The 16,859-nt window shown below is 48.7% G+C and overlaps 1 protein-coding gene across 1 annotated transcript in view; it reads left to right on the plus strand.

Annotated features, from left to right (window-relative positions):
• The window catches only part of LOC139228482 (uncharacterized), a 30,272-nt gene extending 16,224 nt beyond the window's left edge, over positions 1–14,048 (plus strand). The window contains exons 7-9 of the mRNA XM_070859530.1: positions 3,866–4,025; positions 9,987–10,116; positions 11,655–14,048. Coding sequence (XP_070715631.1) covers positions 3,866–4,025; positions 9,987–10,116; positions 11,655–11,827 — 463 coding nt within the window. The 3' untranslated portion in view covers positions 11,828–14,048. The remainder of the gene's footprint in view (positions 1–3,865; positions 4,026–9,986; positions 10,117–11,654) is intronic.
• Positions 14,049–16,859: the final 2,811 nt, after the last annotated feature.

Consider the following 16,859-nt stretch of genomic DNA (forward strand, 5'->3'; position numbering starts at 1 on the left):
GTGAAAGGCGCTATATAAATCCATGTCTTTCTTACTCTATTAACCTCCCCACTGCCATAATTTTGAACCTCTATTAATTCTCCTCTTAACCTTCTCTGCTCTAAGGTCAACAATCCCAGCTTCTCCAATCTCTCCACATGACTTGTCCAATTCCGGCCTCTTACACATCCCTGATTTCCATCGCTCCGCCATTGGCAGCCGTGCCCCAAGCTCTGGAACTCCCTCGCTAAATCCCTACTCCTCTACTCTCTCTGCACCTCGAAGGCACTCCTCAAAACCTGCCTCTTTGTCCAAGCTTTTGACACCTGTCCTAATATCTCTATGTTTCTGTAGTGAGTGGTGATCACGTTTGCCTCACACCCAAAAGGTCCCTAGTTCGAAACCAGGCTGAAACATAGTGTTGGCCGTGGCTCAGTGGGCAACACTCTCGCCTCTGAGTCAGAAGGTTGTGGGTTCAAGTCCCACTCCAGGGACTTAAACACACAAATCTAGGCTGACACTCCCGGTGCAGTGCCGAGGGAGTGCTGCACTGTCGGAAGGGCTGTCTTTCGGATGAGACATTAAACTGAGGTACCATCTGCCCTCGGGTGGATGTAAAAGATTCCACGGCACTATTTTGAAGAGCAGGGGAGTTCTCCCCGGTGTCCTGGTCAATATTTATCCCTCAATCAACATTTTTTTTTTTAAACAGATTATCTGGGTCATTATCTCATTGTGTGTGGGAGCTTGCTGTGCACAAATTGGCTGCTGTGTTTCCCACAGTACAACAGTGACTACGCTCCAAAAGTACTTCATTGGCTTTAAAGCGCTTTGGAAGGTGCTATATACATTCAAGTCTTTTTATCTTTTATGTGGCTTGGTGACAAATTCTGTTGGATAACGCTCCTGTGAAGCGCCTCGGGATGTTTTACACCGTTAAAGGTGCTGTATAAATACAGATTGTTTGCGAGGACTAGTCCAGAATTTAATTGTCGTTGTGCCAGGATGCTCGATGGCGAACTGGATGGACCGTGGTCTTTTTATCGTCCAGCGATCCTTATGTTGCTAATCTGGGTTTGTACAGATCATGGAATCATATAGGAGGCCATTCGGCCCATCGAGTCTGCACCCGCTCTCAAAGATCAGACACTTGCCGGTATTATTTTTGATTAGGGTTAGGGTTAGGGCAATAATCAAGGGAATAATGGAAGCATGTGAAAAAGGAACGGCAGTAATCATCGGGGATTTTAACCGACATATCGATTGGTCAAATCAAATCGCACGGGGTAGCCTGGAGGAGGAATTTATAGAATGCATACGGGATTGTTTCTTAGAACAGTATGTTACAGAACCTACAAGGGAGCAAGCTATCTTAGATCTGGTCCTGTGTAATGAGACAGGAATAATAAACGATCTCCTAGTAAAAGATCCTCTCGGAATGAGTGATCACAGTATGGTTGAATTTGTAATACAGATTGAGGGTGAGGAAGTAGTGTCACAAACGAGCGTACTATGCTGAAACAAAGGGGACTACAGTGGGATGAGGGCAGAGTTGGCTAAAGTAGACTGGAAACACAGACTAAACGGTGGCACAATTGAGGAACAGTGGAGGACTTTTAAGGAGCTCTTTCATAGTGCTCAACAAAAATATATTCCACTGAAAAAGAAGGGCGGTAAGAGAAGGGATAACCAGCCGTGGATAACTAGGGAAATAAAGGAGAGTATCAAATTAAAAACCAATGCGTATAAGGTGACCAAGGTTAGTGGGAATCTAGAAGATTGGGAAAATTTTAAACGACAGCAAAGAATGACTAAGAAAGCAATAAAGAAAGGAAAGATAGATTACGAAAGTAAACTTGCGCAAAATATAAAAACAGATAGTAAAAGCTTTTACACATATATAAAACGGAAAAGAGTGACTAAAGTAAATGTTGGTCCCTTAGAAGATGAGAAGGGTGATTTAATAATGGGAAATGTGGAAATGGCTGAGACCTTAAACAATTATTTTGCTTCGGTCTTCACAGTGGAAGACACAAAAACCATGCCAAAAATTGCTGGTCACAGGAATGTGGGAAGGGAGGACCTTGAGACAATCACTATCACTGGGGGGGTAGTGCTGGACAGGCTAATGGGACTCAAGGTAGACAAGTCCCTTGGTCCTGATGAAATGCATCCCAGGGTATTAAAGAGATGGCGGAAGTTATAGCAGATGCATTTGTTATAATCTACCAAAATTCTCTGGACTCTGGGGAGGTACCAGTGGATTGGAAAGCAGCTAATGGAACGCCTATGTTTAAAAAAGGGGGCAGACAAAAGGCAGGTAACTATAGGCCGGTTAGTTTAACATCTGTAGTGGGGAAAATGCTTGAAGCGATCATTAAGGAAGAAATAGCGGGACATCTAGATAGGAATAGTGCAATCAAGCAGACACAGCATGGATTCATGAAGGGGAAATCATGTTTAACTAATTTACTGGAATTCTTTGAGGATATAACGAGCATGGTGGATAGAGGTGTACCGATGGATGTGGTGTATTTAGATTTCCAAAAGACATTCGATAAGGTGCCACACAAAAGGTTACTGCAGAAGATAAAGGTACGCGGAGTCAGAGGAAATGTATTAGCATGGATAGAGAATTGGCTGGCTAACAGAAAGCAGAGAGTCGGGATAAATGGGTCCTTTTCGGGTTGGAAATCGGTGGTTAGTGGTGTGCCACAGGGATCGGTGCTGGGACCACAACTGTTTACAATATACATAGATGACCTGGAAGAGGGGACAGTGTGTAGTGTAACAAAATTTGCAGATGACACAAAGATTAGTGGGAAAGCGGGTTGTGTAGAGGACACAGAGAGGCTGCAAAGAGATTTGGATAGGTTAAGCGAATGGGCTAAGGTTTGGCAGATGGAATACAATGTCGGAAAGTGTGAGGTCATCCACCTTGGGGAAAAAAAACAGTAAAAGGGAATATTATTTGAATGGGGAGAAATTACAACATGCTGCAGTGCAGAGGGACCTGGGGGTCCTTGTGCATGAATCCCAAAAAGTTAGTTTGCAGGTGCAGCATGTAATCAGGAAGGCAAATGGAATGTTGGCCTTCATTGCGAGAGGGATGGAGTACAAAAGCAGGGAGGTCCTGCTGCAACTGTACAGGGTATTGGTGAGGCCGCACCTGGAGTACTGCGTGCAGTTTTGGTCACCTTACTTCAGGAAGGATATACTGGCTTTGGAGTGGGTACAGAGACGATTCACATGGCTGATTCAGGAGATGAGGGGGTTACCTTATGATGATAAATTGAGTAGACTGGGTCTTTACTCGTTGAAGTTCAGAAGGATGAGGGGTGATCTTATAAAAACATTTAAAATAATGAAAGGGATAGACAGGATAGAGGCAGAGAGGTTGTTTCCACCGATAGGGGAGACTAGAACTCGGGGCACAGCCTCAAAATACGGGGGGAGCCAATTTAAAACCGAGTTGAGAAGGAATTTCTTCTCCCAGAGGGTTGTGAATCTGTGGAATTCTCTGCCCAAGGAAGCAGTTGAGGCTAGCTCATTGAATGTATTCAAGTCACAGATAGATAGATTTTTAACCAATAAGGGAATTAAGGGTTACGGGGAGCGGGCGGGTAAGTGGAGCTGAGTCCACGGCCAGATCAGCCATGGTCTTATTGAATGGCGGAACAGGCTCGAGGGGCTAGATGGCCTATTCCTGTTCCTAATTCTTATGTTCTTCTGATTGGGGCGGGGGGGTGGGGGGGGATAGAAATATATATTGATTCTTTTATTTCAACACGTTTAATCTGTTGTGCGATAAACCCTTGTGCATTTTCTTTTCGAGTTTTCCGTTATTTTTTATCTGTCTCCTCTCGTTCACTCCCGCGACTCCCAGGGTCACTAAGAACTTGCCGGTTCGGTGTCACACCCTGAGCCCTGTGGAAGGTTTCCGCACATTCGTCAGCTCCATCTTCTACGTGGGGAAAGGGAAACGTTCCAGGCCGTACTGTCACCTCTACGAGGCGCTGACGCATTTTACAACTGACCGTGAGCAGGTAAGCGGGACCGGGGTTGATCTTAAATCCCCCTCCACCCTCCCCCGGATCTGAGGGGTTTTTCTCCTTGTCTCCGATGGCAGCTGGTCATTACCCCGCCATTCACACCCTATCCAGACTAAACGTTTTCTAACTCCGGCTATTACTATCTCAAGTCGGCCCATCATCCCTGTTGTCTCTCTAATCTCTCCTGCCTGCCACCCTATCACAGACCTTCCCCTTTGTTCCTTCCTCCCCTCCCCCTTTCAGTGCTCCTTAAGAATCTGTTCATTTCTAACATTTCCCAGTTCTGACGAAGTGTCATCGACCTGAAACGTTAACTCTGTTTCTCTCCACAGATGCTGCCCGACCCGCTGAGATTTCCAGCGTTTTCTGTTTTTATTTCAGGTTCCAGCATCCGCAGTGTTTTGCTTTTGTGTCGATCTTCAATCGTTTGGCATTTGATTTGTAAACAAAGCAATGAATTGTGTGAATGTTTTATTTGTGAGGGAGATTGTGTGGGCTTTACGATTTTCTTTGCTGCCCGGGTGGTCTGTTGAAGCCCCTGCATCGTGATCGTGCACAGTAACCTTGCAGCTGGTGGCTGTAGAATTATTACTTTGCTGACCCTGGGCACTGAGGGCTGAGGCTGTCTAACAGCAGAGGGTCAAGTATCAAAAAAAAAAGCAATACTCACATTTATACAACGCCTATCACAACATCGGGCCGTCCCAAACACTTTACAGCCAATGAAATACAGTGTAGTCACTGTTGTAACGTAGGGAAACGCGACAGCCAATCTACGCACAGCAAGCTCTCAGAAACAGCAATGTGATAATAACCAGACAATCTGTTTTTTTTAGTGATGTTGATTTGAGGGATAAATATTGCCGAAGACACCGGGGAGAACTCTTCCTCTCCCCCCAACCATTGAACCCGGGGGCTACTTCCTTGGGCCTCAAACTCTCCTGAAACCCCTCCGTCTCGCTTCCTCCTTCCCCACCTTCAGAAAGCCTCCTTAAACTAGCCTCTTCGATATTTATTTGGGAATCCTCACCACTCTGCAGTGTGAAGCACTTTGGGATGTCTTGCTGTGTTAAATCCGCTATATAACGCTGAGCTGTTGCTAGGTAACCGTCACCGATGCAGCCAGTCACCACAAGCAACATCTTGCTCAAAGGCTTGTATTATAAAGAGGACATTGGAGCAGTGGAAAAGGTGCAATATAGATTCACTCCAGGATGGTATGTTGCCTCCCTGGTGCAAGGGTCAAGGATGTCTCGGACCGGCTGCAGGGCATTTTGAAGAGGGAGGGTGAACAGCCAGTTGTCGTGGTGCATATAGGTACCAATGGTATAGGTAAAAAACGGGATGAGGTCCTACAAGCTGAATTTAGGGAGCTAGGAGTTAATTTAAAAAGGAAGACCTCAAAGGTAGTAATCTCAGGATTGCTACCAATGCCATGTGCTAGTGAGATTTGGAATTGCAGGATAGCTAAGATGAATATGTGGCTTGAGGAGTGATGCAGGAGGGAGGGATTCAAATTCCTGGGACATTGGAACCGGTTCTGGGGGAAGGTGGGACCAGTACAAACCGGACGGTCTGCACCTGGGCAGGACCGGAACCAATGTCCTGGGGGAGTGTTTGCTCGTGCTGTTGGGGAGGGGTTAAACTAATATAGGGGGATGGGAACCTATGCAGGGAGACAGAGGGAAGTAGAATGGGGGCAGAAGCAAAAGATAGAAAGAAGAAAAGTAAAAGTGGAGGGCAGAGAAACCCAAAGCAAAAAACAAAAAGGGCCACATTACAGAAAAATTCTAAAGGGACAAAGTGTGTTAAGACAAGTCTGAAGGCTCTGTGCTTCAATGCGAGGAATATTTGTAATAAGGTGGACGAATTAACTGTGCAGGCAGCTATTAACGAATATGATATAATTGGGATTACAGAGACATGGCTCCAAGGTGACTAAGGCCGGGAACTCAACATCCAGGAGTATTCAACATTCAGGAAGGATAGACAGAGAGGAAAAGGAGGCGGGGTGGCGTTGCTGGTTAAAGAGGAAATGAACACAATAGTAAGGAGGGACATTAGCCTGGATGATGTGGAATCGGTATGGGTGGAGCTGCGGAATACCAAAGTGCAGAAAACGCTGGTGGGAGTTGTGTACAAACCACCAAACAGTACTAGTGAGGTTGGGGATAGCATCAAACAAGAAATTAGGAATGTGTGCAATAAAGGTACAGCAGTTATCATGGGTGACTTTAATCTGCATATTGATTGGGCTAATCAAACTGGTAGCAATATGGTGGAGGAGGATTTCCTGGAGTGTATTTGGGATGGTTTTCTAGACCAATATGTTGAGGAACCAACTAGAGGGCCCCCATCCCCCACCTTCAACACTCACTCCCTCCACCACCTTCAACACTCACTCCCTCCACCACCTTCAACACTCACTCCCTCCACCACCGGCGCACCGTGGCTGCAGTGTGTACCATCCACAAGATGCACTGCAGCAACTCGCCAAGGCTTCTTCGGCAGCACCTCCCAAACCCGCGACCTCTACCACCTAGAAGGACAAGGGCAGCAGGTGCATGGGAACACCACCACCTCCACGTTCCCCTCCCAGTCACACACCACCCTGACTTGGAAATATATCGGCCGTTCCTTCATCGTCGCTGGGTCACAATCCTGGAACTCCCTCCCTAACAGCACTGTGGGAGCACCTTCACCACACGGACTGCAGCGGTTCAAGAAGGCGGCTCACCACCACCTTCTCAAGGGGCAATTAGGGATGGGCAATAAATGCCGGCCTTGCCAGCGACGCCCACAGCCCAGGAATGGATAAATAAACAAAAATACTTATGATAAGAGGTCTAAAAAAATACAATCCGATATGCTAGAGCCGTGATGGAGGAGGAGAGACGTAATACAAGTGTGCGACTTACGAATAGCAAGAGGTTATTTCCAGTGGTCAGTGAGTGGTTAATGGCGGGGAGGGGGGGCGCTGAAACAAATAACTAGAAGCGTAAAAGGGAGCAGTTCAAAGACCTTTTTATGCAGAAGCGTTATTTCCATGTGATTCCGCAAGTGGCTGTTGAAACCAAGCAAATGATGGCATTTAGGAAGTGCATTAGATAAATGTTACTGAGAAGAAGAACCTGGGATTAGAGTCGGCCGCTCCGATATCGAACTAGGACAGGCTGCAGGAGCAGAATGGACACTTTCTATTTGATTCAAAGAGCTCTTTCTCCGTGTTAGACCCATTGGGGAAAGGCTGAGAAGACTGCGGGGTGACCGATTCGAGGCCTTTAAGCTTTCCACCTTGGGCTAGACCAGGATCAGGACACATCGCTATCGGATCGTCACCAATAATTCCAATTCAGGAGAAACTTCTTTACCCAGAGAGCGGTGAGAATGTGGAACTCGCTACCACAGGGAGGGGTTGAGGTGAATAGTATCGATGCATTTAAGGGGAGGCTCCAGGTCTATAACTGCAGTTTTCATTCAGGCAAAATACATGTTATCGGGGCTCAGGAGAGGCGAGAGTTCGGGGCTCGGGCAGCACGGACCAGCCCACACTGCGATATCTGTGCGCACTGGGTCCGTGCAGCAGAGCAGGTCTCCAGTCGTCCTGGTTAACCCTTGCCACTGGACCAAGACCTCGCTCTGTCAAGCCCGTGTGGTGGCTGGTGTGCAACGGTCACCCCACGTTAAAAAATCCACCCACAGGCATCTTCCACCCTTCAGGATGTAGTTCGGGATCTGAAATATTCGGTCCTTCATTGAAACACCTGGGAACTCATCCCTTCCTGGTGTGGAAGCAAGTCATCCTCGATACGTGGGACTGCCTATGACGATGATGATGGAGAAAGGAATGGAGGGATGGGGTGATGGGGTGAAATGAAGAGTGGTGGGAGGCCGATCGAGTGAAACATAAACCCCGGCACGAACTGGTTGGGCTGAAAAGCCTGTTCCTGTGTTGTAAATAATTTGTAGACTCCTCACTGGCTATCTGTGACCAAAAATTAATTTAGTTTTGTATTAGTTATTCTGTCATGCATAAGGGATTAAAAACAAAGTTTAAAGACTAGTGGAAGTACTGACTGGGGCTTTCTTCTGAGCCTGTAGGTTTGGGAACCGGAACTAACTTTGGTCGACCTACCAATCTTCGATCGCTCGACTGCTGACAGAGCCACACGAGTTTGTTTTTTTATTATTCAGTCATTCTCGGGATCTGGGTGTTGCTGGCAAGGCCCGGATTTATTGCCCAGACTGAGTGGCCTGCTCGGCAACTTCAGAGGACAGTTAAGAGTCGACCACATTAGTGTGGGTCTGGAGTCACCTATAGGCCCAGACCGGGTAAGGGCAGCAGGTATCCTTCCCTGAAGGACACTGGCGAACCCGTTGGGTTTTTTCCGACAGATCATTTTTACAAATCAGCTCTGATCTCAGTAAATTGTAGAACAGGCTCGAGTTATTTATTCGTTCACGTAATGTGGGTGTCGCTGGCAAGACCGGCATTTATTGCCCATCCCTAATTGCCCCTTGAGAAGGTGATGGTGAGCTGCTTGAACCGCTGCAGTCCGTGTGGTGAAGGTGCCCCCACAGTGCTGACCTTTGTCCCAGCGGTTTGGAACAACGCAGTGTCTCGCTGGGCCATCTCAGAGGGCCGTTTAATGGTCAACCACATCGCTGTGGGTCTGGAGTCACATATCGGCCAGACCGGGTAAGGGCGGCAGATTTCCTTCCCTGAAGGACATTAGTGAACCAGATGGGTTTACATAGAAAATAGGTGCAGGAGTAGGCCATTCGGCCCTTCGAGCCTGCACCACCATTCAATAAGATCATGGCTGATCATTCACCTCAGTACCCCTTTCCTGCTTTCTCTCCATACCCCTTGATCCCTTTAGCCGTAAGGCCATATCTAGTTCCCTCTTGAATATATCCGATGAACTGGCCTCAACAACTCTCTGCGGTAGGGAATTCCACAGGTTAACAACTCTCTGAGTGAAGAAGTTTCTCCTCCTCTCAGTCCTAAATGACTTACCCCATACACCTTATCCTTAGACTCTGTCCCCTGGTTCTGGACTTCCTCAACATCGGGAACATTCTTCCTGCATCTAACCTGTCCAGTCCCGTCAGAATTTTATATGTTTCTATGAGATCCCCTCTCATCCTTCTAAACTCCAGTGACTACAGGCCCAGTCGATCCAGTCTTTCGTCATATGTCAGTCCTGCCATCCCGGGAATCAGTCTGGTGAACCTTCGCTGTACTCCCTCAATAGCAAGAACGTCCTTCCTCAGATTAGGAGACCAAAACTGAACACAATATTCCAGTTGAGGCCTCACCAAGGCCCTGTACAACTGCAGTAAGACCTTCCTGCTCCTATACTCAAATCCCCTTGCTATGAAGGCTAACATACCATTTGCCTTCTTCACCGCCTGCTGTACCTGCATGCCAACTTTCAATGACTGATGAACAATGACACCCAGGTCTCGTTGCACCTCCCCTTTTCCTAATCTGCCGCCATTCAGATAAGAATCTGCCTTCGCGTTTTTGCCCCCAAAGTGGATAACTTCACATTTATCCAACAATCCGGCAGTTTCAGGGTCACCTTTACTGACACTTACTTTTTATTTCAGATTTATTTAATTAACTGAATTTAAATTCCCCAGCTGCCTTGGGGGAATTTGAGCTCATTTTCCTGATCATTAGTACAGACCTCGGGATTACTGGCCCAGTAACAGAACCACTCTGCCCCTGAATCCTACTCCTGTTCCTAACAGCATCATGGTCACTTTTACTGATAGCTCTTTATTTCCAAATTTTTAAAATTCAAATTTTCAATGTGCCACAGGGGAAGGATTTGAAGTGATGATTTGTAGGCCTCTGGATCTCGAGTCCAGTAACTCGCGGGTCAACCTGTCTGTTATGCCATTACCCTCCTGTGCTTACCGTTCCTCTCCTGCCCCCACATTCAGGTGGGCGCTAAGCTGAAGCACATTCTGGATATCTGGGCGAGCGGCCAGGGCGTGATCTCTCTGCACTGTTTCCAGAACGTTATTCCCGTGGAGGCATACACGCGGGAGGCCTGCATGGTGGATGCACTAGGTGAGTCAAGCTGTACAGATAATACGCTACCTGTTGCTTTCACAGCATGCCATGCCATTCCACCAGACACGCAGACTTGACTATTCCAACTCTGGCCACCCACTGTAAACGTGAGCTCATCCAACACTTGGCTGCCCCGTGTCCTAACTCGCACCCAGTCTCGCTCACCCATCACCCCCTGTGCTCACTGCCCCGTGTCCTAACTCGCACCCAGTCCCACTCACCCATCACCCCCTGTGCTCACTGCCCCGTGTCCTAACTCGCACCCAGTCCCGCTCACCCATCACCCCCTGTGCTCACTGCCCCGTGTCCTAACTCGCACCCAGTCTCGCTCACCCATCACCCCCTGTGCTCACTGCCCCGTGTCCTAACTCGCACCCAGTCCCACTCACCCATCACCCCCTGTGCTCACTGCCCCGTGTCCTAACTCGCACCCAGTCCCGCTCACCCATCACCCCCTGTGCTCAGTGTCCTAACTCACACCCAGTCCCGCTCACCCATCACCCCCTGTGCTCACTGCCCCATGTCATAACTCACACCGAGTCCCACTCACCCATCACTCCCTGCCCCGTGTCCTAACTCGCACCGAGTCCCGTTCACCCATCACCCCCTGTGCTCACTGCCCCATGTCCTAACTCGCACCCAGTCCCACTCACCCATCACCCCCTGTGCTCACTGCCCCGTGTCCTAACTCGCACCCAGTCCCGTTCACCCATCACCCCCTGTGCACACTGACCTACATTGACTCCTGGTTTGGCAATGACTCGATCTTTTTAAAAAAAAAACTCATCCTTGTTTTCAAATCCCTCCATGGTCCTCGCCCCTCCCTATCTCTGTAACCACCTGGAGCCCCGCGACCCTCCAAGATGTCTGCTCCCCTCCAATTCTGGCCTCTTGCACATCCCCTGATTTCCATCGCTCCACCATCGGTGGCCGTGCCTTCAGCTGCCTGGGCCCCAAGCTCTGGAACTCCCTCCCTAAACCTCTCCGCCTCTCTCTCCTCTTTAAAACCTCCCTCTGTGACCCAGCTTTTAGGTCACTTGTCCTACTATCCCCTTGTATGGCTTGGTGTCTAATTTTGTTTGAAAGTCACTCCTGTGACTGGGACGTTTTCCTACGCTAAACGTGCTACATTGTTGTTGTTGTTGCTTCTCCTGTCTATGGCTTCACACTGTGCTGAAACCAACACTCCAAAAATCACTCCTCATCCTCCCCCAGACATCCCTTCTGCCGAGAAGCTTAAAATCCAATCTTGGGTGATGCACTAAACAATTCGACAAGAATTTGCCTCTTGATCTCTAATATTAAAGGACATAAGAAATGGGAGTTTCCCTCAGCAACATCACGAGAAAAGAAAAAATAACATTATCTGCTCATTATCACATGGCTGTGTGTGGGAGCTTGCTGTGCGCAAATTGGCTGCTGCATTACAACAGTGACTACACTCAAAGTACTTCATTGGCTGTAAAGTGCTTTGGGACGTCCCGTGGTTGTGAAAGGCGCTATATAAATGCAAGTTCTCTCTGCTCTCTCACTAGGCCTGCAGATGTTGACCAACAAGAAGCGCGGTGATTACTATGGCGTTGCCGCGACCTGGCCGATGAAGCGGCAGCGGAGGCTGGGAATCCACATGCTGCACCGGGCCCTGCAAATCTTCCTGGCCGAGGGGGAGCGGCAACTGCGACCCGCCGACATCCGGACAGGGCGGTGAAAGGCGGCGGCCCCTCCGGACCCTCCCCGTACCGGCCACGGGTGGAACATCCCGCCGCGCCGATGGGCTTGTTTCGCCCGAGCGGGTGGCGCCGGACTGGCGACAACGCAGCCCTCGGTGTGGCACGGAGCGGGCGCCCAGCGCCATCGCACACGCGTTGCTTGCCGTGTTTCCGGTCGCAGGCTGTTTTCCATTCCCCCCACACATTCAGGAGGAGGAAGGGGCTACTGCAATGCAAGTCAGCACCCAGCCAGCTCGTGTGCACCTCCTGCTGGTGCATTGTCACAGCTGCATCGCCAAGGAGGCGGAGAGCGTGGTTGGCCGAGGAATTTTAAGGATGGTGTCACCGTCTGCAACAGTCTCTGAACAGCTGTCCCTTTTATAAAAAGTATATTATATATATATTATATATATGTAGTTCTGTACTTTCGCCCTCCTGCAGTCCCTGAACACCTTGGTGCAGTCACATCTCTGTCTGTATATTGTGGGCCCCTGCGGCCTGGCGTAACTCTTCCCTCCCAATGTGTCGGGGCGTCCGGGGGGGAGGGAAGTTACCTGCCTACCCTTCAGTGGGAGATCCGGGATTGAGGAAGACTTTCCCTGGGGAATTGCGGCTGAGAACTTCCCTCCTGCCGTGCCGTGGTGGAGCAGGTTAAAGACGGAACTGCCCCTTCTCTCCCACGTCTATTCCCTCTTTTTAACAAACTTTTTCATAAACTTTGTTTTTAAACTGTGCTGTTCTCTTGACCCCCTGAGGGGGCCCTGGTTTGAGGAGTTCCTGATCCCGGTGAGGTCCTTCGAGGGCTCCGGCACTAAGTGTCTGCGGTCCGAGCTCACCGAGTCTCTAACGCCTCTGGATGTTTCCTCCCGATGATTTGAGCGGGTCTAAGCTGATTAAATGAAAGTATACGAAGTTTTCTTTTTTTAAAAAGAGAAGTAACTGTACAAGAACAGTGGCCAGGTGGTTACAGTAACCAATCCCGCTGTGGCGTTGGGATAGTGAAGCAAGTGAGATCTGGTGATATTTGGGCTGGCAGCAAATCAAATAACTCTGAAAGTTGCCGCAATGTTGTATATTAAAAAAATTCCACTGGTTGACTAATGTCCTTGAGGGAAGGGAACCGGCTGTCCTTACCTGGGTCTGTACCTACACGTGACTCCAGTCCCTACAACCAAACACAAGAAATAGGAGCAGTAGTCGGCCATTCGGCCCCTCGAGCCTGTTCCGCCATTCAATAAGATTATGGCTGATCTGATCTTGGCCTCGGCTCCACTTCCCCGCCCGCTCCCCATAACCCGCGACTCCCTTACTGTTCAGAAAGCTGTCTCTCCACCTTAAATATACTCGGAGGTATTCAAAAGTGGTTGATTCTTAATAGCCACAGGGCAACTAGGGATGGGTGATAAATGCAGTCTAGCCAACAACATCCATATCCCAAGAACGAATACTATATATATATATATATATATATATATAAATGATTCTTTGTGAGTTATCGATGATGGGGAAAGGGTGAAGAAATATAATTGACAATTTTTCTAAACTTGCCCATTGATCCATTCGTGCCGTACGTGACTTGAGGGAGTGCGTTGTCTGGCGTTCCTGCTCCACAGGCGGCTGTGTCTTCATCCATTGAGCCTGGGAACGCCGAGTGTGAGCGGGCTATTCGGCAGTGGGAGGAAGCTCAACCACGCGCGAGAACTTTCCTTAAGGGGTCGCTAGACTATAGTGGCGATAGGTGGCTTTTTATTTTCTCCCCCGTCTCTCCCACTCTCCCACCCCCGTCTCTCCCACTCTCCCACCCCCGTCTCTCCCACTCTCCCACCCCCGTCTCTCCCACTCTCCCACCCCCGTCTCTCCCCCACTAGCTCAGGGATACTGAGGCCAATTGCAATGCCTCGACCTCGCCCCTGATTGGCAAACTCCACACAGCAGTTGACCATTTGACTTTCCCGTTCTGCGCGACTCAATTAGACACCGGACGATGAGTTTAACAGTTTAACAGGAGGCTCCAAAGGCAATTGTCTCTCTTTGTGACCTATCGACTCACCGTGACAATTAGAGTTTGATGTTTGAAAGGACTCAAACCAATAGATAGAGAAGACGTTCTGAATGTTATCCCCACAGCTGCTGCTGTTCTTAATGTTGATTTGTAAATAGTTCTTTTAAAACTGTGAAATAATGTTTCTTTTTTTTAAAAAAAAGGTCATTGTACTTCTGAGAAGACAATTAAAAATGAAAGCTCCTAGTTCGGTTTGTGTGGTTATATTTCAAACCTGGGTTTACGTTTGCCTGTCCATAAAGGTGGGTTTAAATGGATTTTAGATTTTCTCAAACACTCTAGCCTCTCACTGTCTCCGTACATGCTAAGTTCACCTCAAGTTTGAGGGAAGGCAACATTATTTTTGCAAAACATCTTCATAAATCTCCAGCGGGCTCAAGGTTTCCTGCATTATATGTTAACGTTTCTCAATGGACCGACTGTACTTTTCACCTTCAAATGCCTCCGTCCCATGGAATTAAAATGGATTTGACTTAAGTCACTAAAACAATAGTGCTGAATATTTTAAAAACATAAGAATTAGGAGCAGGATTGGGCCCTACGGCTCCTCGAGCCTGCTCCGCCATTCAATGAGATCACGGCTGATCTTCGACCTCAACTCCACTTCCCCGCCCGATCCCCATATCCCTCGATTCCCCCACCCCCGAGTCCAAATATCTATCGATCTCGGCCTTGAATATACTCCGAGACTGAGCCTCCACAGCCCTCTGGGGCAGAGAATTCCAAAGATTCACCACCCTCTGAGTGAAGAAATTCCTCCTCATCTCAGTCCTAAATGGCCGACCCCTTATCCTGAGACTGTGACCCCTGGTTCTAGACTCCCCAGCCCGGGGGGAACATCCTCCCTGCATCTACCCTGTCAATCCCCCTCAGAATCTTATGTTTTAATGAGATCGCCTCTCGTTCTTCTAAACTCCACAGAGTATCGGCCCATTCTACACAATCTCTCCTCACAGGCCAACCCTCCCATCCCAGGAATTAGTCTGGTGAACCTTCGTTGCACTGCCACCAAGCAAGTATATCCTTCCTTAGATAAGGAGACCCAAACTGTGCACAGTACTTCAGGTGTAGTCTCACCAGGGCCCTGTACAATTGTAGCAAGACTTCCTTACTGTTGTACTCCAACCCCCTGCAATAAAGGCCACCTTGCCATTTGCCTCCCTTATTGCTTGCTGTACCTGCATGCTCGCTTTCTGTGTTTCTTGCACAAGGGACACCCAAATCTCCCTGAACACCAACATTTAAATGTTTCTCCCCATTTTGTATAAACCAGGGCTCCCCTTCACAAGTGGTTCTTCCCCGCTGTCATTCTCTCCTCCCTCTTTCCTTGTGTGTGTGTGTGTGTCTCTGTCTGTTCCGCGCTCCCCCCCCCCCCATCCTGCTCTCTACCTTCCCCCCCCCCATCCTGCTCTCTACCTTCCCCCCCCCCCATCCTGCTCTCTACCTCCCCCCCCCCCCCCACCCATCCTGCTCTCTACCTTCCCCCCCCCCCACTCACCCTGCTCTTCTCCCTATGCCTTGTGGTCTCGCTCCCTCCCATCAGTCTTGCTCCCTTCTCTCCCCCTGTCTCACACTCTCTCGCTCTCTCTCTCTCTCCATTGCGTTGAAGGAGACGAACTCTAGGAGTAAACAGTTTTCAGTTTGAGAATAGGATTACAATTGGGCAGATCCTTTCCAATCAGAGGGCAATGGACTTGTGGAATGAGTTACAGAGGGCAGCTCTGGGTTTGAGGGAAACATAGAAAATAGGTGCAGGATTAGGCCATTTGGCCCTTCGAGCCTGCACCACCATTCAATGTGATCATGGCTGATCATTCCCTCAGTACCCCATTCCTGCTTTCTCTCCATACCCCTTGATCCCTTTAGCCATAAGGGTCATATCTAATTCCCTTTTGAATATATCCAACGAACTGGCCCCAACAACTTTCTGTGGTAGAGAATTCCACAGGTTCACAATTCTCTGGGTGAAGAAGTTTCTCCTCATCTCGGTCCTAAATGGCTTACCCCTTATCCTTAGACTGTGACCCCTGGTTCTGGACTTCCCCAACATTGGGAACATTCTTCCTGCATCTAACCCGTCCAATCAGAATTTGAAGTTTCTGTGAGATCCCCTCTCATTCTTCTAAATTCCAATGAATATAAGCCTAGTCGATCCAGTCTTTCATCATATGTCAGTCCTGCCATCCCGGGAATCAGTCTGGTGAACCTTTGCTGCACTCCCTCAATAGCAAGAATATGCTTCCTCAGATTAGGAGACCAAAACTGCACACAATACTCAAGGTGTGGTCTCACCAAGGCCCTGTACAACGGCAGTAAGACCTCCCTGCTCCTATACTCAAATCCTCTCGCTATGAAGGCCAACATGCCATTTGCTTTCTTCACCGCCTGCTGTACCTGCATGCCTACCTTCAATGACTGATGTCCCATGACACCCAGGTCTCGTTGCACCTCCCCTTTTACTAATCTGTCACCACTCAGATAATCTACCTTCCTGTTTTTGCCACCAAAGTGGATAACCTCACATTTATCCACATTATACTGCATCTGTCATGCGTTTTTCCACTCACCTAACCTGTCCAAGTCACCCTGCAGCCTCTTAGCATCATCCTCACAGCTCACACCACCACCCAGCTTAGTGTCATCTGCAAACTTGGAGATATTACATTCAATTCCTTCATCTAAGTCATTGATGTATATTGTAAATAGCTGGGGTCCCAGCACTGAACCTTGCGGTACCCCACTAGTCACTGCCTGCCATTCTGAAAACGACCCGTTTATTCCTACTCTCTGCTTCCTGTCTGCCAACCAGTTCTCTATCTGAACATGTTCTACATATTGCCCCTAGGCAACATCAACCAAAAGCACGACATCCTGTTCCACATGTACGCTGACGATACCCAGCGCCCTCTCACCATCACCTCTCTCGACCCCTCCATTGTCTCTAAATGCCAGTCTGCTTATCCGACATC

Source organism: Pristiophorus japonicus, chromosome 18 (assembly GCF_044704955.1).
Source record: "Pristiophorus japonicus isolate sPriJap1 chromosome 18, sPriJap1.hap1, whole genome shotgun sequence".
NCBI classification, from domain to species: domain Eukaryota; kingdom Metazoa; phylum Chordata; class Chondrichthyes; family Pristiophoridae; genus Pristiophorus; species Pristiophorus japonicus.